The 21,467-nt window shown below is 36.1% G+C and overlaps 1 protein-coding gene across 2 annotated transcripts in view; it reads left to right on the top strand.

Annotated features, from left to right (window-relative positions):
- The window catches only part of LOC150096472 (ephrin type-A receptor 4-A-like), a 709,579-nt gene that overhangs the window by 554,200 nt on the left and 133,912 nt on the right, over nt 1–21,467 (top strand). For both annotated transcript variants that reach the window (XM_090407961.1, XM_090407962.1), the window contains exon 14: nt 13,902–14,096. In XM_090407961.1, the coding sequence (XP_090264087.1) occupies nt 13,902–14,096 (195 nt within the window). The remainder of the gene's footprint in view (nt 1–13,901; nt 14,097–21,467) is intronic.

Below are 21,467 nucleotides of genomic sequence, written 5' to 3' on the forward strand. Positions count from 1 at the left end.
TTGTACTTGGATTCGGTGAGGAATAAATTTACCTTGAAACGAGTGCAGAGGCAGATAACAAAAATAATATTATCACTATAATGTTAGTTATCAGGAGAGACTGAGGGAATCTGTGCTGCAAAGTTTGGTAGACAGAAGGAGAGGTGATTTGATAGAGACATTTAAAGTGTCTAGAAGTAGCTACAGGGTTGATACTAGAGAGTTCTCCCAGGAAGTTGCAAAACAACCTAGTGAGCAAAAGGGTGAGAAGTGGTTTCTTTGCATGGAGAGTGGTTGAATAATGGAATGCTTTGCTTAATAAGGTGATGCGAGCACAAGTGTTGTAAGAAGGTTGTATGATAAGCATAGTGTTGTTTAGGATGGACTTCCCACAATGAGTCATGTGACTTCATAATAATAATAATGAAGTCTGATATAAGAATCAGTGATCTGAACTTGGTTGTTTACTTTATTCACATGATGCTGTACTTGTAAATAAATCCATTACAAATTTCCAGTGTTATTTAACTAAACTAATAACTATACCAAATTTTTATAAAAATCAGCAATAAAGAGGTCGACAAAAAAGCTATGAAAATAGGCAGGTGCATAGAAAACTTCGACTGCATTCTCAATGTAGAATATACAGAACAAGTAAATTATTTGAGCTTTTTAGGTACAATATTTAGTAAAGTAAAGTAAAGTTGGATAGGGTTAAGTAAAGCTGGTGTGGTGGGAGAAATTTGAATAAATATATAGAATAGGAGAAATTATCTAGAACACTAAAATGCCAGTATACAAGTATGGTGTTTAAACCAATTTTAACTTATAGATGTGAGAGACCAGAAACAGAATTCAGAGAAAAATCAGGAGAATGAACAGATGGCATGAATGACAGAATCATGTTAAAAATGAAGATATATTATGATGATCTTGTTGTCAGTATTCAGGAATGTGTAAAGAGAGCTGATGTAAGGTGATATGGTCACTTGATAGAGAATGGGAGTGAAAAGGTTAGCAAATAAGTGTGTGATGTCAAGATGGCAGGAAAACGACCCACAGTAAGATCATTATCAAGGTGGATTGATACAAGCCAGAAATGTCCTCATTTTAAAATTAAAACAGAAATACAAGATATGATTGTTGGAGTGCTGACCAGTGATAGACTAATTTGGAGGAAAATTGTTGATAGGAGATTAATAAAAATATAAACTTATCACAGTATTCTGTAAACCCCTTGAAGGTACTTATCAAGAAGATGATGATTTTGATTATATTTAAACTTTTAATTCTAAGTTCTGTGTGACACTAATCAGTGGTCATTGGTTGATATCAGAATTCATACACAAGATATAACATTGTTGGAAATGGACTGCAGGAAGTTGTTCACCTAGGGCTTTGGGGTTGATGGTGAATAGAAAGTTGAAGTGCTGAGGACATACTGGAAATGTGGCCAAAACAGCTTATGGTGAGACCCAGTTGTTGAAGAATACACTAATAAGCAGAGATAAGAATGTTATTATCCTTCTTTATAAGACTAATATGGACATGTTAGATTGTTGGGTAGGAGAACAGATTGAGTAAAATGGCATCTGTAAAGCTGACAGATAAGGGAATGACTGATTTGATTGAAACATAAGTTGGTAAAAGGTTTGTATCACATTAATGCAGAAGATATTTTTCAGAGACTTTAGGGGGACAGAGGCAGAAAAAAAAATCTTTGGAAGTTGTCTAATGATGAGCAAGAGAGTACTGCATGATCATTGCCCAAGTCTCTGGTGAGTGTGCAAAACGGTAAATGATCAAGCTGCTGTTCGGTTAGCATTTTGTTTGATAGTCAGTACTTCCTACAGTGAGCCACTTGATATCACTGAGGTCAGATAATAGTAATAAAAAAAATAATGATTATATACTCTTAGTTTTTAATGCATCAAATCACTGAGTATGTCTGTTTGGAAATTGAATTCGCAGTGTATCCAGGTGAGAAATTTTTTTTTTTTCAAGCATTACTGTAGAGACATTCATCATGGGAGGCCCACATTTACCATTATTCACAGAATATGCACAGGTTTAGTTGCTTGAGTTCTTGGGGATGAGAAATAGTGGAGATGATCCATCAATTAGTGACCAAACTAGAGACATGTCTATGAATATACCCTATGAGGATAGATTAATGGTTTATGGGCTGTTATTATTATCTTGATCTCCATGAAGTCACAGGACTCATCATGGGAGGTCGAAACTAATCAATAAAGTCTATTGTACAACTCCTTAAAACTCATCCACCTTTTTGCTTTTGCCGTCCCCTCAGGCAATGCATTCCATGCTTCTGCATTCTCCATGTAAAACCTTACCTTTTTATCCATTTGTACTTTCCAGGGTTCCTTTTAATTTCTTTTTTGTTTCAGTGATTACTACTATTTTAAAATTTCTTTCATTTTAATAATTGGTCTAATTCTATTTCTTTATATGCTATTCCTCTTACATTCCAGTAAAACAAAAATGTCGTTTCCATTTTTGTTTTACCTTTTCCATTCCAGGGTCGTTTCCTATAGATTCAATCTGATTATCTTTTTCTGTCAGCTTACTAGTAGAATTATGTTCTCCTTGTCAGGGGACTAGCCTGACGATGGAATAGTTCAGTGGTAGGGCTGCTACCTTAAGGCTTCTGAACTAGCCTTCTTCCAAATTTAAACCCATAGGAGGAATAGGGTAATAAAACAAAAAGACAAACAAAGATTAACAACAGCAGAAATGAAGTTTATGAGAAAAACTGCAAAGTATACCCTATTTGATTACAAAAGAAACGAAGAAATTATGAAAGAATTAAACCAAGAACCAGTAATAGAAAAAATTAAAAAATATAAACATAAATGGATGGAACACATTCAAAGAATGAAAACAGAAAGATTACCAAAACAAGCCTTAAAGTACAAGGCCTAGCATGGCCTGTTCTGGCCATGCTAGGCCTAAATCCTTGATATGCATGATGATGATGAATTTCCAGGGATGCCCTTTGTCCTAGTTCCTTCCCGCTCATTCTACTATATGAAAAATCTCCTTAGTGTTAATATGATAGTAACCTGTCAACAGCTTAAATATTTCACTCATATTCCCCCTCCTTCTGTGCACCAAAAAAAAAAAAAAAAAGTCTTTCAAATTTGTATAAATGAAGTGGATATTAGATCCAGTATATTTCAAAGCCGAATGTAGAAATTATGAAAGTTTCATAAAAATAAGTTAACCTGAGAACTTAAGGGAATACACTCACCACCATTCATGAGTTGCCTTGTTGTACTCAGACTAAAAATTTCAAATTTGTAGCAGATGTATTTTTTATGTTCTTCTAGTTGGATGTTTGTAGATCTCTCAGTTTGACCATAATATGATAAGTTGCAGGAACATAGAACCCTGTAAACACCTTGAGCAAAGAGAGGAAGTAGAGGATCCTTGGGAGAGTAGATAAGGATAGCCAGCTTCAGATGAAGCTTGAATTCAGTGGAGTGATTGTACTTTTTTTCTTTTTTTTTTTAAAGAGTTCTGGCTATCTTTATCCAAGATGCCTTGGATATAAGGAACAGTGATGGCATTACTATATTCGTCATATTGGAAAGGATGTGCAGAGAAACAATTAATTTGTTGATCCTTTTCGGCATTGTAACCATTGGACAAGAAGGTCTGGTGAATAAAAAAATTCAGCTTGAGTAGAACAGAGATGGAACTTGAAAACTTACTGCTGTACTCTCCTTTATTACTCTGTTACTCTCCTCTATCAGAAAGCTGGTCACCAATCCAATCCAGTAACTTGATATCTAAACCCACATTTTGCAAGTTAAAAACCAACCTGTTTTGAGGCATCCTATCAAATGCCTTTGAAGAAAAAAAAAAAAAAAAAAGAAAGTGTATCTTACACTCATCTACTGTTCTTGTTACTAGCACCTTTCCTTAAAACACATCGTGAAATTCCACCTAGTTCTTCTGCCTTACTGATATTTAGCATACTCAGCATTTGTCATACATCCTCTTCCTTTACTTCACCACTCATTATCCTTCTAGGAATAAAGCCTAGTTTATCAGGATGGTACATTGTAATAAGGTGATCATTAAATAGCTCTTCTACTCATATGTCATCTGCATGAGTAGATTTCCATTCAGCAAGGTAATCCAGCTGCTATAATTTTTCCTCCTATTCGCCACATAGTGAAAAAACTCCTTATGATTCTTCTTGGATTCCAGCGCTAGTCTTCTCTCTTATTCTAATTTTGATCTCCTTATAATACTAGTCACTTTCCTTGCCTTATATTTCTCACATGCAACTGTTCTCACCTCCCACCCCCCCCCTTCTCTCTCTCTCTCTCTCTCTCTATATATATATATATATATATATATTATATATATATAGAGAGAGAGAGAGAGAGAACTCTATATATAACGGATATTCTGAAAAAACGATTAAGAAATTTCTTCTGGATCCTCCTGGGCAGTGTACTACGGAAACTACTGATTTTAAAGGTAGCATCTCAACACCTTACATTAGTTCAGCCTCCAATAAATTGGCTAAAGTCCTTAAAAAATACAAAATAAGGATGTTTTTCACTACACTCCCTAAAGTCCATTCCCTTATAAACCACCCGAAGCCTATTTATCACAACCTGAAATATCCAGGTGTTTACAAGTTATGGTGTGATTGTACTATTCCTTATTTTGGACAGACTAACAAATCTGTTGAACTTCGTATTGAGGAGCATAAGAGAGACATCTCCTATAAAAGATCACATGCATCTGCCCTATGCAGTCATGTTCTTTTCTCAAATAATCCTCATGATGATCTACAGAGTCACTCAGTTTGCTGGGATAAATCCGAAAACATTTTCCGTTGCAGGGATGAGTTTGAAAGGAAAATCGTGGAGTCCAGGGAAATCCTCCTAAATCCTGAACATTTGAACAGCAATTTGAGTTACATCCCTGATAGCCATACTGCAGTTGTTCAATACTGGCGTTCACAAGAACTTGCAAGCTCGCATGCAACAAACAATAGCGTGTTAGATAGAACAACTTGAAAAAATATAACGTTTTTGTGTCAATTATGTATTGCATTTTTTGCCTGTAATTCTCAGTTTTTTGCACCTTCAATTTTTATTACTGTGTTCTACCTTTAGTGGATACCTGAAGAAGGCTGTAAAAGGCTGAAACTAGTTGTATCATTTTCATTAAAACTTCATATTTTATCTCGGTTTACAAACATTACATATATTACATACAAACATTGCATACAAACATTTATATATATATATATATATATATATATATATATATATATATATATATATATATATATATATATATATATATATATATATATAAATGTTTGTTATTTACTCAGTAGAACTGTATATAAAAAAGGAAATTAGATGACTCTATACCAAGAACGAAAAGTTTAATGTTAAGATACAAATAGTTTGTTGAATACATCAACTTCTTCAGGTATCACTGGCAAAGAATTAAATAAAAAATAACAGAGACATGATAAAATACATTAACAGATCTAGAAATAAAACACACAAGTACATTTACATTTAAAAGAGAGGGATGCGTGTTTGAGTTCCAACTGATGTTGACTACGTGCAAGAGCTGGCGTGCATGCGCCAGTATTGGATAGTGACAACGTGTGCATCAGAGATATTATAGCTAAGGCTATTGTTAATATGAGATGAATCAAGCGATATTTCCCTAGATTCAATTATTTTTCTTTCAAGTTCATCATAGCACACATGGATGTTAGAAGTTAGTGGCCAGTCTACGAGGTGTTGGCGACCCTCATCCGAGTTGATAGAGTAGAGAAAGTGGCTAGAGAGAGCTCTGGTTCTGTTGTAGGAAATGTCTCTTTTGTGTTCTTCCATGCATAAAAGGATGGATTTAGCTGTCTGGCCTGCCACAATCACACAGAATCTTGTAGACGTCTGAATACTGAGTAGGGAGATGTTTCATTTTAGGTCTACTAAGTATGGAATGAAGTTTAGGAAACGTAGTGAAGCAAGTTCTAATGTTGAATTTCTGGAGCATTTTAGCAAGTTTTGTGGAGAGAGAGAGCTGATGTATGGTAACGAAATAAAAGCTCTTGGTGGAGAAGAATCTTCAGCAGCAGTTGAGCGGCAGACAGAGAGAAATTTATTAATCTTCTTAAGAGAGAATCCATTGTTAACAAAAGACTTTTTGAGAAAATTCAGTTCATAATCAATTTCTATTTCATCTGTAAGTAACGATCTGGCTCGATGTGCCAGGGTTGAAATGATACCAAACTTTTGTGGAGGGTAGTGATGGGAAAAAGCATGAAGGTGTCTGTCTGTGTGATGGGGTTTCCTAAAAATGGAGATTTTGATATTTTCAGCGCATCTCGTAAGTTTTAAGTCCAGAAAGTGGAGACAGTTGTTGGATTCAAGTTCACAGGTGAAATTGATTTTCTGATGAAAATTGTTGAGGTGGTCTAGAAAAAGGTTGAGGTTGTCGACGCCGTTTTCTCAGATGAGGAATACATCATCAATGTAACGATACCATATTTGAGGTTTAAGACTCGAGGAATTAATAGCTTTTTCTTCAAACTCCTGAAGAAATATATCAGCAAGAATCGGAGAGAGCGGACTGCCCATAGCTAAACCTGAGTTTTGTTTATAAATTTTGTTATCATATTTGAAGTATCCTGAGTTCACACAGTGAGAGAGTAAGGAGAAACATTTTTTGGATAGTTTCATCTGGAAAAGGTTAAGAACCTCTTGAGTAGGTACATCTTTTGAGAAATACTAGTCTGTTAATGAATAATCCAATGGTCCTGAGATTTTTCTGATAATCTTTGATGAGCAAAGGTACTTCCTCGTCATCAGGAAAATTGATATTAATGTATATTTTATATACATTTCTACTGAGTAAATAATGAACATTAATATCAATTTTCCTGATGATGACAAAGTACCTTTGCTCATCAAAGATTATCAGAAAAATCTCAGGACCATTGGATTATTCATTAACAGACTAGTATTTCTCAAAAGATGTAAGTTCCATTCTATTATTCCCCATTTTCTTAATTTTAAAGAGTCCATTACACAACTAGAGCTCAAAGAATTTTCCACAAAGTTAAATTGGAACTCTTGTCCGAACTGATTTTTGATACCAAACGGAGTCTGGCTGCTTATTTTGCTAGGAAGACCGCTCTTGAAGGCCGTTTATCTACTTCTTTAGACTCTTCATCTTGGAACAATTTAAAAGATATTAGCACTCTACGAGCTTCTAAAGTACAGAACACTAATAAAAGTAATCTAATCAGAAAATTTAATTCTCTAAAATGTATTCATTTAATTCTCTAAAATGTATTCATTTTAGAGAATTAAATTTTCAATGCACTTCCAATCTCAATTCTGCATTTATAAAAAAAGTTGTTATAAATAATTCTTCCCATCCACTCTCTATGGCAGAAGAAAGTGTATTTGCTAAAGGTTTCAATTTTGTTATCGCCCCTACTTCAATACCTAAAGAACTATTATTCTTAACTAAGAGAGAAAAAGCAGCATCCTCGTTACCTATCCACGAGGCAAACCTTCTTCACATGGAAGCTATTTTCGCCATAAATCATGCAAGACCGCCTTCTGACAACATTTCTCATTCTGAGAGATCAGCTATCAAAAATTTGAGATACAATAATGACATCATTGTTCTCCCTGCAGACAAAGGGAATGCTACTGTCATCTTAAATAGATCGGATTACCATAACAAAATTTTGGAACTACTTAACACTGACACTTACTCTGAACTAAATAGTGATCCTACAAAAGAACTACATAGTAGAATCAACAATTTACTGAAAACCACTTCAAAGTTACCAAGAAACATCCATCTTTCCCTTAGGTCGATTCATCCTCTAATCCCTAGGTTATATGGACTCCCTAAGATCCATAAATTAAACTCTCCACTATGACCAATCGTTGAAGGCATAAACTCCCCTACTTACAACCTTTCAAAATACCTCGCCTCCTTTTTAAAAAAGCTTTGTGGTACTTCCTTTTCTCATATAAAAAAACTCAGCTAATTTTATCTCTAAAATAAAAGACATCAAACTCTACACATCAGATTTAATGGCAAGTTTCGATATTGTTTCCCTCTTTACGAATGTACCTACTCAAGAGGTTCTTAACCTTCTCCAGATGAAACTATCCAAAAAATGTTTCTCTTTACTCTCTCACTGTGTGAACTCAGGATACTTCAAATATGATAACAAAATTTATAAACAAAACTCAGGTTTAGCTATGGGCAGTCAGCTCTCTCCGATTCTTGCTGATATATTTCTTCAGGAGTTTGAAGAAAAAGCTATTAATTCCTCGAGTCTTAAACCTCAAATATGGTATCGTTACATTGATGATGTATTCCTCATCTGGAAACACGGCGTCGACAACCCCAACCTTTTTCTAGACCACCTCAACAATTTTCATCAGAAAATCAATTTCACCTGTGAACTTGAATCCAACAACTGTCTCCACTTTCTGGACTTAAAACTTACGAGATGCGCTGAAAATATCAAAATCTCCATTTTTAGGAAACCCCATCACACAGACAGACACCTTCATGCTTTTTCCCATCACTACCCTCCACAAAAGTTTGGTATCATTTCAACCTTGGCACATCGAGCCAGGTCGTTACTTACAGATGAAACAGAAATTGATTATGAACTGAATTTTCTCAAAAGGTCTTTTGTTAACAATGGATTCTCTCTTAAGAAGATTAATAAATTTCTCTGTCTGCCGCTCAACTGCTGCTGAAGATTCTTCTCCACCAAGAGCTTTTATTTCGTTACCATACATCAGCTCTCTCTCTCCACAAAACTTGCTAAAATGCTCCAGAAATTCAACATTAGAACTTGCTTCACTACGTTTCCTAAACTTCGTTCCATACTTTGTAGACCTAAAATGAAACATCTCTCTACTCAGTATCCAGGAGTCTACAAAATTCTGTGTGATTGTGGCAGGCCAGACAGCTAAATCCATCCTTTTATGCATGGAAGAACACAAAAGAGACATTTCCTACAACAGAACCAGAGCCAGCGCTCTCTCTCTAGCACTTTCTCTACTCTATCAACTCGGATGAGGGCCGCCAACACTTCGTAGACTGGCCACTAACTTCTAATATCCATGTGTGCTATGATGAACTTAAAAGAAAAATAATTGAATCTTGAGAAATATCGCTTGATTCATCTCATATTAACAATAGCCTTAGCTATAATATCTCTGATGCACACGTTGCCACTATCCAATACTGGCGCACTCACGCCAACTCTCGCACGTAGTACTTCGTTGAAGGCATAAACTTACAACCTTTCAAAATACCTCGCCTCCTTTTTAAAAAAGCTTTGTGGTACTTCCTTTTCTCATATAAAAAAACTCAGCTAATTTTATCTCTAAAATAAAAGACATCAAACTCTACACATCAGATTTAATGGCAAGTTTCGATATTGTTTCCCTCTTTACGAATGTACCTACTCAAGAGGTTCTTAACCTTCTCCAGATGAAACTATCCAAAAAATGTTTCTCTTTACTCTCTCACTGTGTGAACTCAGGATACTTCAAATATGATAACAAAATTTATAAACAAAACTCAGGTTTAGCTATGGGCAGTCAGCTCTCTCCGATTCTTGCTGATATATTTCTTCAGGAGTTTGAAGAAAAAGCTATTAATTCCTCGAGTCTTAAACCTCAAATATGGTATCGTTACATTGATGATGTATTCCTCATCTGGAAACACGGCGTCGACAACCCCAACCTTTTTCTAGACCACCTCAACAATTTTCATCAGAAAATCAATTTCACCTGTGAACTTGAATCCAACAACTGTCTCCACTTTCTGGACTTAAAACTTACGAGATGCGCTGAAAATATCAAAATCTCCATTTTTAGGAAACCCCATCACACAGACAGACACCTTCATGCTTTTTCCCATCACTACCCTCCACAAAAGTTTGGTATCATTTCAACCTTGGCACATCGAGCCAGGTCGTTACTTACAGATGAAACAGAAATTGATTATGAACTGAATTTTCTCAAAAGGTCTTTTGTTAACAATGGATTCTCTCTTAAGAAGATTAATAAATTTCTCTGTCTGCCGCTCAACTGCTGCTGAAGATTCTTCTCCACCAAGAGCTTTTATTTCGTTACCATACATCAGCTCTCTCTCTCCACAAAACTTGCTAAAATGCTCCAGAAATTCAACATTAGAACTTGCTTCACTACGTTTCCTAAACTTCGTTCCATACTTTGTAGACCTAAAATGAAACATCTCTCTACTCAGTATCCAGGAGTCTACAAAATTCTGTGTGATTGTGGCAGGCCAGACAGCTAAATCCATCCTTTTATGCATGGAAGAACACAAAAGAGACATTTCCTACAACAGAACCAGAGCCAGCGCTCTCTCTCTAGCACTTTCTCTACTCTATCAACTCGGATGAGGGCCGCCAACACTTCGTAGACTGGCCACTAACTTCTAATATCCATGTGTGCTATGATGAACTTAAAAGAAAAATAATTGAATCTTGAGAAATATCGCTTGATTCATCTCATATTAACAATAGCCTTAGCTATAATATCTCTGATGCACACGTTGCCACTATCCAATACTGGCGCACTCACGCCAACTCTCGCACGTAGTCAACGTCAATCGGAACTCAAGCACGCATTCCTCTCTTTTAAATGTAAATGTATTTGTGTTTTATTTCTAGATCTGTTAATGTATTTTATCATGTCTCTGTTATTTTTTATTTAATTCTTTGCCAGTGATACCTGAAGAAGTTGATGTATTCAACAAAACTAGTTGTATCTTAACATTAAACCTGTCATTCTCAGTATAGAGTCATTTAATTTCCTTATATATATATATATACACAGAGTGATTCAGAACTCTTGGGCCAAACTTTAAGGAGTGATAGAACACACCTAAACAAGCACTTTTCATCGTACAATGCATGGTCCAAACTCAAGCGGTGAAGCGTTAGAGGGTGCATTCCAGTGAACACTTATAAGCGCTGGTTTTTGCAGTCGTCGTGGAGTGCAAAAAGGATAGATTCTTTCACAAATCAGGAGAAGGCTGATATGCATTTCATTTATGGAGCTGTAGACAGGAATGCGAGGGAAGCCTAAAGACTGTACCAAGAGTGCTTTACGACCAGACGCATGCCTGATCGTAAAACCTTTCAGCGATTGCACTGGTATCTGTGCGAAATAGGCTCCTTTGTCAGTGGCATGCAGGATACAGGGTGTGCAAGGAGTGTGAGGATGCTACATGTTACAGAGCACATTCTACATAGGGTTGCAGATCATCCCAAATGTAGCACGTGAGCAATTTCCCATGCCGTACGTGTGCCCCAATCGATGGTGTGGCGCGAGTTCTATGAGATGAGCGATTACACCCATACCACGCATAGAGGATGCATGCCTTGACACCTGCAGATTACTGGCCTCGTGTGGATTTTGCACAGTGCAGCTGGACTTTGATGCATGTCTTATTCACTGACAAATGCACCTTTACACGTGAGGGAATTTTTAATACCCACAATTATCATGTGTGGGTGAGTAGAAATCTGCATACCACACATCCACATTCGTACCAGTGCTGTTTCTCCATAAATGTTTGGGCTGGACTCCTACATGACCATTTGATTGGCCCATACCTTCTGCCAGCATGACTGAATGGGAGAATGTACCTCATATTTTTACAAGAGGTCTTGGCAGAATTACTGAACCCTGTTCCAGCAAACATTCAAGCACATATGTGGTTCCAACACGACGGAGCACCACCCCATTTCAGCGTGGATGTATGGAACACCTTGGATGTAACATTTCCTGGACGATGGATTGTTCGGGGATGGTCCCATCACTTGGCTGCCACGATCTCCCGATCTCTCATGTCTGGACTTTTTCCAATGGGCCATATGAAAAGCCTGATCTGCAATAGCCCCATCGATTCCAATGAGAACCTTATTGCCAGGATTTCTATTGCCACTGCACCTGTATGAGAAATGCCTGGTGTTTTTGCCAATCATGACGTCGAAGGTGTGAAGCCTGCATTAATGTTGGTGGTTGCTCTTTTGAGCAGTTTCTGTAATTTGTTCAATAAAATTCTTTAATTTATGTTCTGTAATTTCTGCAATTGTTTCAAATCTCCTCTGTCATTCTTGTGTTTCTTCATTTCCTGACACAGGTTGCTAAACCCCTAGTGCTTCACCGCTTGAGTTCAGACCATGCATTGTATGACGAAAAGTGCTTGTTTAGGTGTGGTCTATCACCCCTTAAAGTTTGGCCCAAGAGTTCTGAATCACCTTTGTGATTCAGAACCCCCCCCCCTCCTTGTATATATATATGTCATGCATAAACTCTTTTTCATCTGATGACAATGGAAAAAAAAAATAGTTAAGTGAGTTTATAAAGTTTTCCAGAAAATTAGGAGGACTCCAGATTTCCAGATTTTTTGTTTTTCAAAGTAGACGTGTAATTATTTTATATGGATATGATGCAATTCTAATTATTGCACGGATTAGACATTATTTTGTAATAGGTTCTTGCAGATACAAGAACTTCCACTTTTTAAATCAAGCAGTTTTTTTTTTAATTTTATTTTTTTAAATTTAGTTTTTCAAATGTCATTTAAGAGTTCATAAACTTACAAAGTTTTTAGTAATTTTATTAATGACTTTAATTTTAACTTTTTAATTTTCAGTTAGCAGTAATTATTTTATTGAAAAGAGAAAAATTCTTATTCATACCATAGAAATTACTTCAAACATGCAAAGCACTATATGTTTTAGCTTTGAAAAAAAATTGAGAAGTGATAATGCTGAGCATGAATATCTGCTGTTCAACCAACAGTCTGTGATTTTAAATTGTGGGCATCGTGTTTGTAAAAGTGTCTTTAGATGAATTCCGTTGGCTGATATGGGATTGCCACCACTCTAGTTACTGGATGTGTAAAGTACTTAGTTTCGTGTTTGTCTCTACAGCAGGATTCTCAGATTATCTCCCCCCCCCCCCCTCAAAGCCTATCAATCATTTAATTATTTTGCGAGATCTCCAAAGCAAAAAGTATAAAGTCTAACTGAGGGAGAGCACCTACTCTACAATTCTCCACCACTTAATCCACCAATTACACCGAACTGCCACTACCATCATCATTTAATGCCCATCACCACTACCACTTGAATTTTTTTGTAAATTGCCTATGTTCTGAAAACCAATTTGTCTGAAAGTGGGAGAAAGCCCCCTGCTAACTCTGTATGAGAGATTGGCTAACTCATCTTCAATTAAAAAAAAAAAAAAAAATTAAGATTCCTCCCATCATGACGCAAATCGAACTTAAGCCTTTTCCATTTGAAGGGTACAATGTACTGTTGTTCTTCCAACTGTGCTACAAAGGTGCTAAAAAAAACCCTTGTCCATTCTAGTGATCGACTGACTTGGGAATTGGCTAAAAAAAAAAGCCTAGTAAAAGTTCCTTTAGTTGGCTACTAGAATTGAATTTACAATGCTGTTTCTTCAGGCATTCTAGTATCTTGAACAACACATTCCACTTGCACTGAGCTACGCAATTTTTTATATCCCCATTTTTATCCTTTTTTTTTTAAATGTGAATCCTTCCTAGATAAAAATGGGGATATAAAAAATATAAGTAATTCATTAGATCTTTTAAGTGTGTAGTTTAAAAAAATGGTTCTGAGACCAAGAAAGATGATTGTCACTAAGAAGAGAAGTCCTAATTTTTGCTTCTGTTGTTAGTGCTTTCCATGTTAGAAATAATTTCTACAACAGCAGTTCCTTAACTTTTTTTTTTTAGAAATCACAGTTGTTTTATTTATTTATTTTTAATATATGTTAATATATCCAAGGATTTCACTTTAGGGAGGAAAGATTCCTGTACGATGGACTGCTCCTGAAGCTATTGCTTTCAGAAAATTTACATCTGCCAGTGATGTCTGGAGTTTTGGTATTGTTTGCTGGGAAGTAATGTCATATGGTGAGAGACCTTACTGGAATTGGTCTAATCAGGATGTTATTAGAAATATTGAACAAGGATACAGACTTCCAGCTCCTATGGTAAAGCATTAATTCTTGAATTTTTTATTTGAAATATGCATTAAACTATGACAGCTCATCAGATTCTACACAGTTTAAAGAGAATTTAAAAAAACATCTTCTTATTGTGCTATCTTCTATCGAAGGTCAGCGACCATCTTGGCGAACAAACTGCGCTCTTGTGCTAATCTGAGCAGTTGTGCACTGCTCTTTCCTGTCCACGTCTTGATGTTGTCAAACCATGATATTCTTTTTCTTCCTCTAGTTCCTTTGCCATCAATTCTTCCTACCAAAATAGTTTGTAGAAGTTGGTATTTGCTGTTTCTCATGATGTGTCCAAGATATGATGTTTTTCGTTTCTTGATTATTTGTACAAGATGTTTAGCTTTGCCAATGGATTTTAAGACATCTTCGTTGGTAATTTTTTCTGTCCATGATATCTTTAGCATTCTTCTGTATAGCCACATCTCAAAGGCTTCGATTTTCTTCATGGTTGTCGCCTTCAATGTCCATGTTTCAACTCCATAGAGCAGAATAGACCACACGTAGCATTTCAGCATTCGGCATCTGACTTCCATGTTTAGGTCTTTATTGCAGAATAGTGTTCTCATTTTCTTGAAGGACTGCCGTGCAACTTCAATCCTTGTCTTTATATCTATTTCTGGATCCCACCGTTCATTAAGCCAGCAACCAAGATATTTATATCTTGACACTTGATCAATATTTTTCCCATTGAGTGTCAGTTTCATTGATGAGGCTGGATGTTTGCTGATGATCATGTATTTTGTCTTGTTGATATTTATATTTATTCCCATTCTTTGGCTTTCTATGTATACTCTGTCAACGAGTTTTTGGAGATCCATAATGTTATCTGCAATTAGCACGGTGTCATCTGCATATCGTAGGTTGTTAACAATCTTTCCATTTATTGTGATTCCCTCTGGACATTCTTCCAATGCTTTTAAAAACATAATAAATTTGAAAAAAATAATTTTACACACACACCATGAAGAATAGTTTGTCACTAATGCCAGAAGATAGCAACACATTAATATGCTAATAGACATTATTATTTATATTCAGTTAAGAGTTCACAGTCAAAGAATAACAGGGACACGTAACAATAATCAAATCTTTGACTAGCAGATGTTTCCAATTTGGGCCTTACTTAAGAATTATTATTATTATTACTACCCTAATAATAATCTTCCTGAACAGCAGGCAGTATCAAGTAGAGTGATGAGGGCTAATATCAGAATGGGGAACTGGACAATGAGACTTAATTGTGGTTATGGTCCCACAAAAGGTTCTAATAATGAAGAGGTGAAGGCATTTTTCAAGGCATTAGAAAAGGCAACTGACAACAAAAAAGGAAAACTTGGGACTTGTTAGAGATCTAAACAGCATAATAGGAAATGATTACCAGACATATAAGAATGTTTTTGGAAAATCTGAAGAAAAGAACAAGTTAATAATAAAGGTAAGTACCTGCTAGATTTCTGCTCAGGACATGGGCTAGTTATTGCTATCACCATGTTCCAACATAAAAATGTGTACAAATTCACATGGAGAGAAGATGTAAGGAATAAGAAAAGTCTCATTGACTATGTCATTGTCAACAGTAATGTTTTTCCACTGGTTCAGAACACAAGATTACAGAGGATTTGAAATAGGAAGTGATTACCATTTATGTTGAGCAGGATAAAACTGAACTCCACATTGTAAAGAATATGTAAGAAAGTTTCAAAACAAATTGAAGTTGAACATCTATCAGATGTGAACTGTAGATTCAAATACACAAACATTATTTAAGAAAGAGCATGAAAACAAGAACTAAACCTTGGAGATTCACTGGTAATCCCTAAAGAACACTCTCATGTATTCAGCAAGAGAGGCATGTGGTGAAATAATCTGCAAGGATAAAAAAAATCATAAGTCCTTGGTGGACTGAGGAAGTCAAAGAGGCAATCAATGAAAAGAAGACTTGATCAGGGATAAGATTATGGGAATGGATGACATATCACCACATATTCTTAAGAAATGTGCACAACATTTGGCTAAGCCCTTGACCTGGTTATTTGATGAAAGTCTTGCAGTGGGTAGGATTCCTAAGGAGTGAAAAGAAGGCAAAATAGTACCACTCCACCAGCATGATTCTAGGACAAACGTCTCCAGTTATAGACCAGTCAGTAAAACTGCAGTTGCGGTCAAGGTGTTGGAGAGATTGATTAGGAATAGAATACAAGATGGGGTTGATGGACCTAATATTCTTTATTATGATCAGCAATGATTTGTAAGGGGTAGGTCTTGTTTTAGCAATTTACTTGCATTTTATGATGGGACAACGAGTGTGTTAGATAAGGGAGAATCATATACAATGATATTCTTGGACCTTGCAAAAGCATTTGATGGATTACCGCATGATAAGCTGGTGTACAAGCTGCAGAGAATGGGAATAGATAGTATATTGGTTAGATGGATCGGAGATTGGCTTTCTGGATGATACCACCAATTTGTGTATGATGAAGCAATGTTTCAAAAAAGATGGGTAACTTGTGGCGTTCTCCAGGGTTCTGATATTGGGCTCCTGCTTCTAAATGATATATCATGTGGACTGATTGGAGATCTTGAGTTGTTTGTTGATGATTCAAAGTTGGGGAGAATTATAAGTAGTACTGTTGATGTTAATTCCCTTCAGGAAGATTTGAACTTGGACAGAAGAGTGAGGTTGTAATTTTAATATTAGTAAATGCTAGGTGTTGTTTGTTGGAGTGCAGAAATATAAGGCTGTGTAGTATATTGACGGTGCAGTACAGCACTGTCTCTAGGATCTCATCCACTTCCTGGATGAGATTCAATTGACAGTGTTGTACTGCATATGCCCTAGACTGAAGTTTAGAGGACATGTTGCAGATGCTGCCAAGGCTGCACATCGTAGTGCTGCTATGATAAGAAGTACTCTAACATGTAGGGATAAGGAAGTGGTTGTGCCATTGTATAAAGCACTGATAAGACTAAACTTGAACTACTGTGCTCAAATTTGGTAACCTAGTTTTCAGTGTGATGTGAAAACATTGGAGAGAGGTTGAAGAAATGTGGATAGGAGGAAAAGAGGTGATATGATAGAGACATTTAAGTTACTGAGCAGATGTTATCGGATTAATCCATATTGGATTATAAATAGAGTAGAAGGTGAGAGGAGAAAAACCAGGGGCCATCCCTGGAAGATATGTATGAGTGTAGTGAACAGGAGTGTGAGGAGTAGATTTTTTTACATGGAGAATTGTCAGTGAATGGAATGCATTAGCAGAACATATTTTTAATGCAAGGAGTGTTAAGGATTTTAAGATTCGGTATGATAAATATGTTGTCAGTTGAATGAACCTTCCAAAATGAGTCTGCGACTCCATTGAGGGTGCAATAATAATAATAATATTGAAAGTTCTTGGCAAGTCAGTCACCTTGTGCTCTTAGGGAATACAGGGAAAAATGTAAGAAAGCAAAGCATTGAGTAAAATTGCGTAAACAAAAGTCATGGGAAGACTTTGGTAAGAGCATTGGAAATAAATATCAGGAAGGTGGTAAAATTCTGGAGGCTCTTGAAAAAGCTCAGAAATGGAAGAAAGAGAGTACTATAAAAGGAATTAGAGATAATAAAGGGGTCATGAAAACTGAGGATAGATATTCTTGATGTATGGAGTAATTACTTTAAAAAATTGCTAAATGAAACATGCAGTGATAGCAAGGTGGTAAAATTCTGGAGGCTATTGAAAAAGCTCAGAAATGGAAGAAAGAGAGTACTATAAAAGGAATTAGAGATAATAAAGGGGTCATGAAAGCTGAGGATAGATATTCTTGATGTATGGAGTAATTACTTTAAAAAATTGATAAATGAAACATGCAGTGATAGCAAGGTGGTAAAATTCTGGAGGCTATTGAAAAAGCTCAGAAATGGAAGAAAGAGAGTACTATAAAAGGAATTAGAGATAATAAAGGGGTCATGAAAGCTGAGGATAGATATTCTTGATGTATGGAGTAATTACTTTAAAAAATTGATAAATGAAACATGCAGTGATAGCATGGTGGTATCAACATTAATGCCATCTAGAATATATATATCTGTACTTGAAGCAGAAAAAGCTATCAAAACCTGACATTTGGAAAGGTAGCTGGAGTAGATGATAATACCAGAAATGTTAAAAATATGAAGGTATAAAAGTTTTACAGTGACTAGGCTATATTACATAATTCAGAAGGTCCTGTCATTCCAAGCATTGAATTCCAAATGATTGGAGTAGAGCGCTCAAAGATTTATGCAAGTATTCTTAAGAAATGGTTAAGAAAAATGTGGAGGAAAGCTTGGGGAAGAATAAACTAAGTTCAGATCAAACAGAGGTTGTGAGGATCAGATTTTATCTTTAACACAAATAGTTGAGGCATCATGGGAATATAACAGGATCTGTATTTAAGTTTTGTAGATCTGGAAGAGGCATATGACAAGGTGCCTAGAGGAAGGCTGTTCAAAATCCCCCAGTTTTATGGTGGCCTGGCTGGCCAAGAGGTAAGCGTATCCGCTCTCCAGCCAAAAGGCTGCAGGTTCGAATCCTGCCATGGGCATGGATGTTTGTGATTGCCTGTGAAAATATTAGTGGTGCTGGTGGACAGTAGATGGTGTTGGTATAGTTGTAGTTCATTGCAGTTGGTGGAGACAGAGAGCTGTAGAGTAGGTGCCCTTCCTCAATGAGTCTTTGGACTCCCTGGAGGTGTGATATATACATCAGTATATCACACCTATAGTACATCCTGGAGACCTCAGACCTTTTAATAATGTACAGATTATTAAACATACAGACCTCTTCCAGGAATACAAAAAATTAGCTACCCTTATCTGCCCACCAAAAAATCTACTTCCCCCTCCATCAGTGCTTCCGAAACTTCTAGATGCCAGGGCCACCTTTGGAAAAATTGAAAAATTTCATGGCTCCCCTCAAAAAAAAATTGTAATATAGACATATGTTATTATAATATTTATTGTATTTATATTCAGTACAAAACATGCACAGCAAATATTGCAAAAATCATATGCAAATATTACATTTCTAGCATCTTACATACATATTATCTCATATTTTTATATAGATAAATATATTGTTATTGTACATTTGCAGTACAAGCACATGAAACATAAAACAATTAGCAATAAAGAAAGAATTAAAAATTGCCTCTGTAGCGCAATTGGAAGAACGAAGTTACGTTGAGTACTTTGATTAGAAAAAGCCTAAGTGCGATTCTCGTCATGACGGGAGGAATCTTTATATGGACTTTTTCAATTGAAGGTGAGTTAGCCGATTTCATATGGAGGTAGAAGAGTTTTTTCTTCCGGAAACTCGGGTTTTTCATCTTGCATGCAGACAAATCGGCCCTTCAGAACACACACAATTTACAGACAAAAAATACTAGCGGTGGTGGTTGTGGGCGGTAGATGATGTTGATGTAGGTGATTAGTGGTAGAGGCTCTGTGTAGTAGTGGAGAAGGAGAGTTGTACAGTTGGTGTCCTCCCATGATGAGTCTTCGGACTCCTTGGAGTTGTCATGAATAATAATAATAATAATAAAAACATAAAAGTTTAATAACAATTTAATGTGATGGATGTGTTTCAATACTGTTACACAAAAAGTCAATATCAGGTGACTTTTTGAAACTGTATATATTTGAAAATATTTGAAACTGCAATTCTTAGATTTCTGCTTTGAAATGAAACTTATATGAACAAGCATATATTTACTAATGTTCATTAAGCTCCGAAATACGCAGGAAGCAAAATTTGTGAACCTGCACCAATGTGTGATTTTTTTTTTCCATTAAAATATAAAAAATAAAAATTAAATACGTTTCTTTTAAGATAAAAAAAATCTTAGTCTTAAAACATTTTCAATTTGTTTTCATTATTTCATGGCCTCCCCTCAACAAAACCTACGGCCCCCAGTTTGGGAATCACTGACCTAGATTATCCAGGTGTCTGTAATATCCCTTGTTCTAGGGAAACTTAGAAACCTCAGACATCATCTACATAAGCCCATCATCTATGCATAAGCCCATCATCTACACTACAGCCTATCCAAGGTATCAGACCATGTCATTGCTTCACATGATATGATGTGCGAAATCTCCCTCTTATACAGAAGCAGATATAAATGTTATTCAAGTTTGTATGTTAATGATATTGGGATGGGTTTAACTAGTGATATGCCCGTTTGCAGAAGATGCAAAACTAGAGAGAGCAATGCAGAGTCGAGCAGATATTTTGGCCTTACAAGAGGACTTGAATAGATAGCATGAATAGGCAGGTAAGTGGAAATGTCAGTTAAATGTTGCAAAGTGTAAGGTTTTGAGATTTGATAAACAATGATGGGATGCGAAGTATACACTTGGTGGGGAAACTTTGAAGGAAGTAGAGGAAATGAGAGATCTAGGAGTAATGGTGAACAAGGACCTGAAATTCAGCGGCCACATTGCACAAATTGTGAAGATGTCATATCAGATAATGGCATTGATGCAGAGGACGCTGACATGTAGAAATAGAGAGGTTATTATGCCATGAATAATCCATACAAGGCTTTGATTGCTCATGAGGATATGGTGAAAAGGGTCCAAAGAAGATTCATGAAGCTGGTCAGTGGTCTTTGGAATGTGGAGTAAGAGAACAGATGGAGAGAATGCAAGTTGCAAAGCCTTGTGAATAGAAGGAGGAGGAGGGGATATGATTGAAACATATGAGCTAGTTAGGGGTTGTTATCTGGTCGACATGGAAGAGATTTTTCATAGAAATTTTACACGAGGCAGTTTCTGAACAGCTGGGTGGGAGTGAAGTGAGTGTGCAAGCTTATTAAGCAAGAGATCCATAAATCTATAAGATTATGATATGTAAGGAATATCATCATAATCTTATCATGCAGTAATCTTTCAAAAGCCTTTGCAAAGTCTAAGTATGCTGCTGTATATCCTTCTCCCATATCCAATGCTGCTGTGCCCTTATTGCAATAAGTAGATTACTATAACATGACCTCCCTTAAGTAAATCTGTGCTACCCATCAAAGATAACACCATTGTTGTCAATCTAATTCTTTATCCTGATTCTCACCAGCCTTTCCAAGACTTTAATCACAACATTTGGCCTATAATTTGATGCTTGAATTCTTTCACTTCCTTTATAATACAATCTTACCAAACTATCAATGGTACTGAGAACTTTATGTTGACATTAATGTTTTATTATTTAATCTGTGTACTAAATTTCAAATGGAGTGATTAGCTACCTGCAGCCCAAACGCAGTACTATTGTTTTGCAAATAATCTTTTGTGGGTGGGAGCAACAAACACATTTTTTTTTT

This window comes from Typopeltis vanoorti, chromosome 18, assembly GCF_054136105.1.
Source record: "Typopeltis vanoorti isolate ZY-2024b chromosome 18, IOZ_Tvanoo_1.0, whole genome shotgun sequence".
Classification (NCBI taxonomy): domain Eukaryota; kingdom Metazoa; phylum Arthropoda; class Arachnida; order Uropygi; family Thelyphonidae; genus Typopeltis; species Typopeltis vanoorti.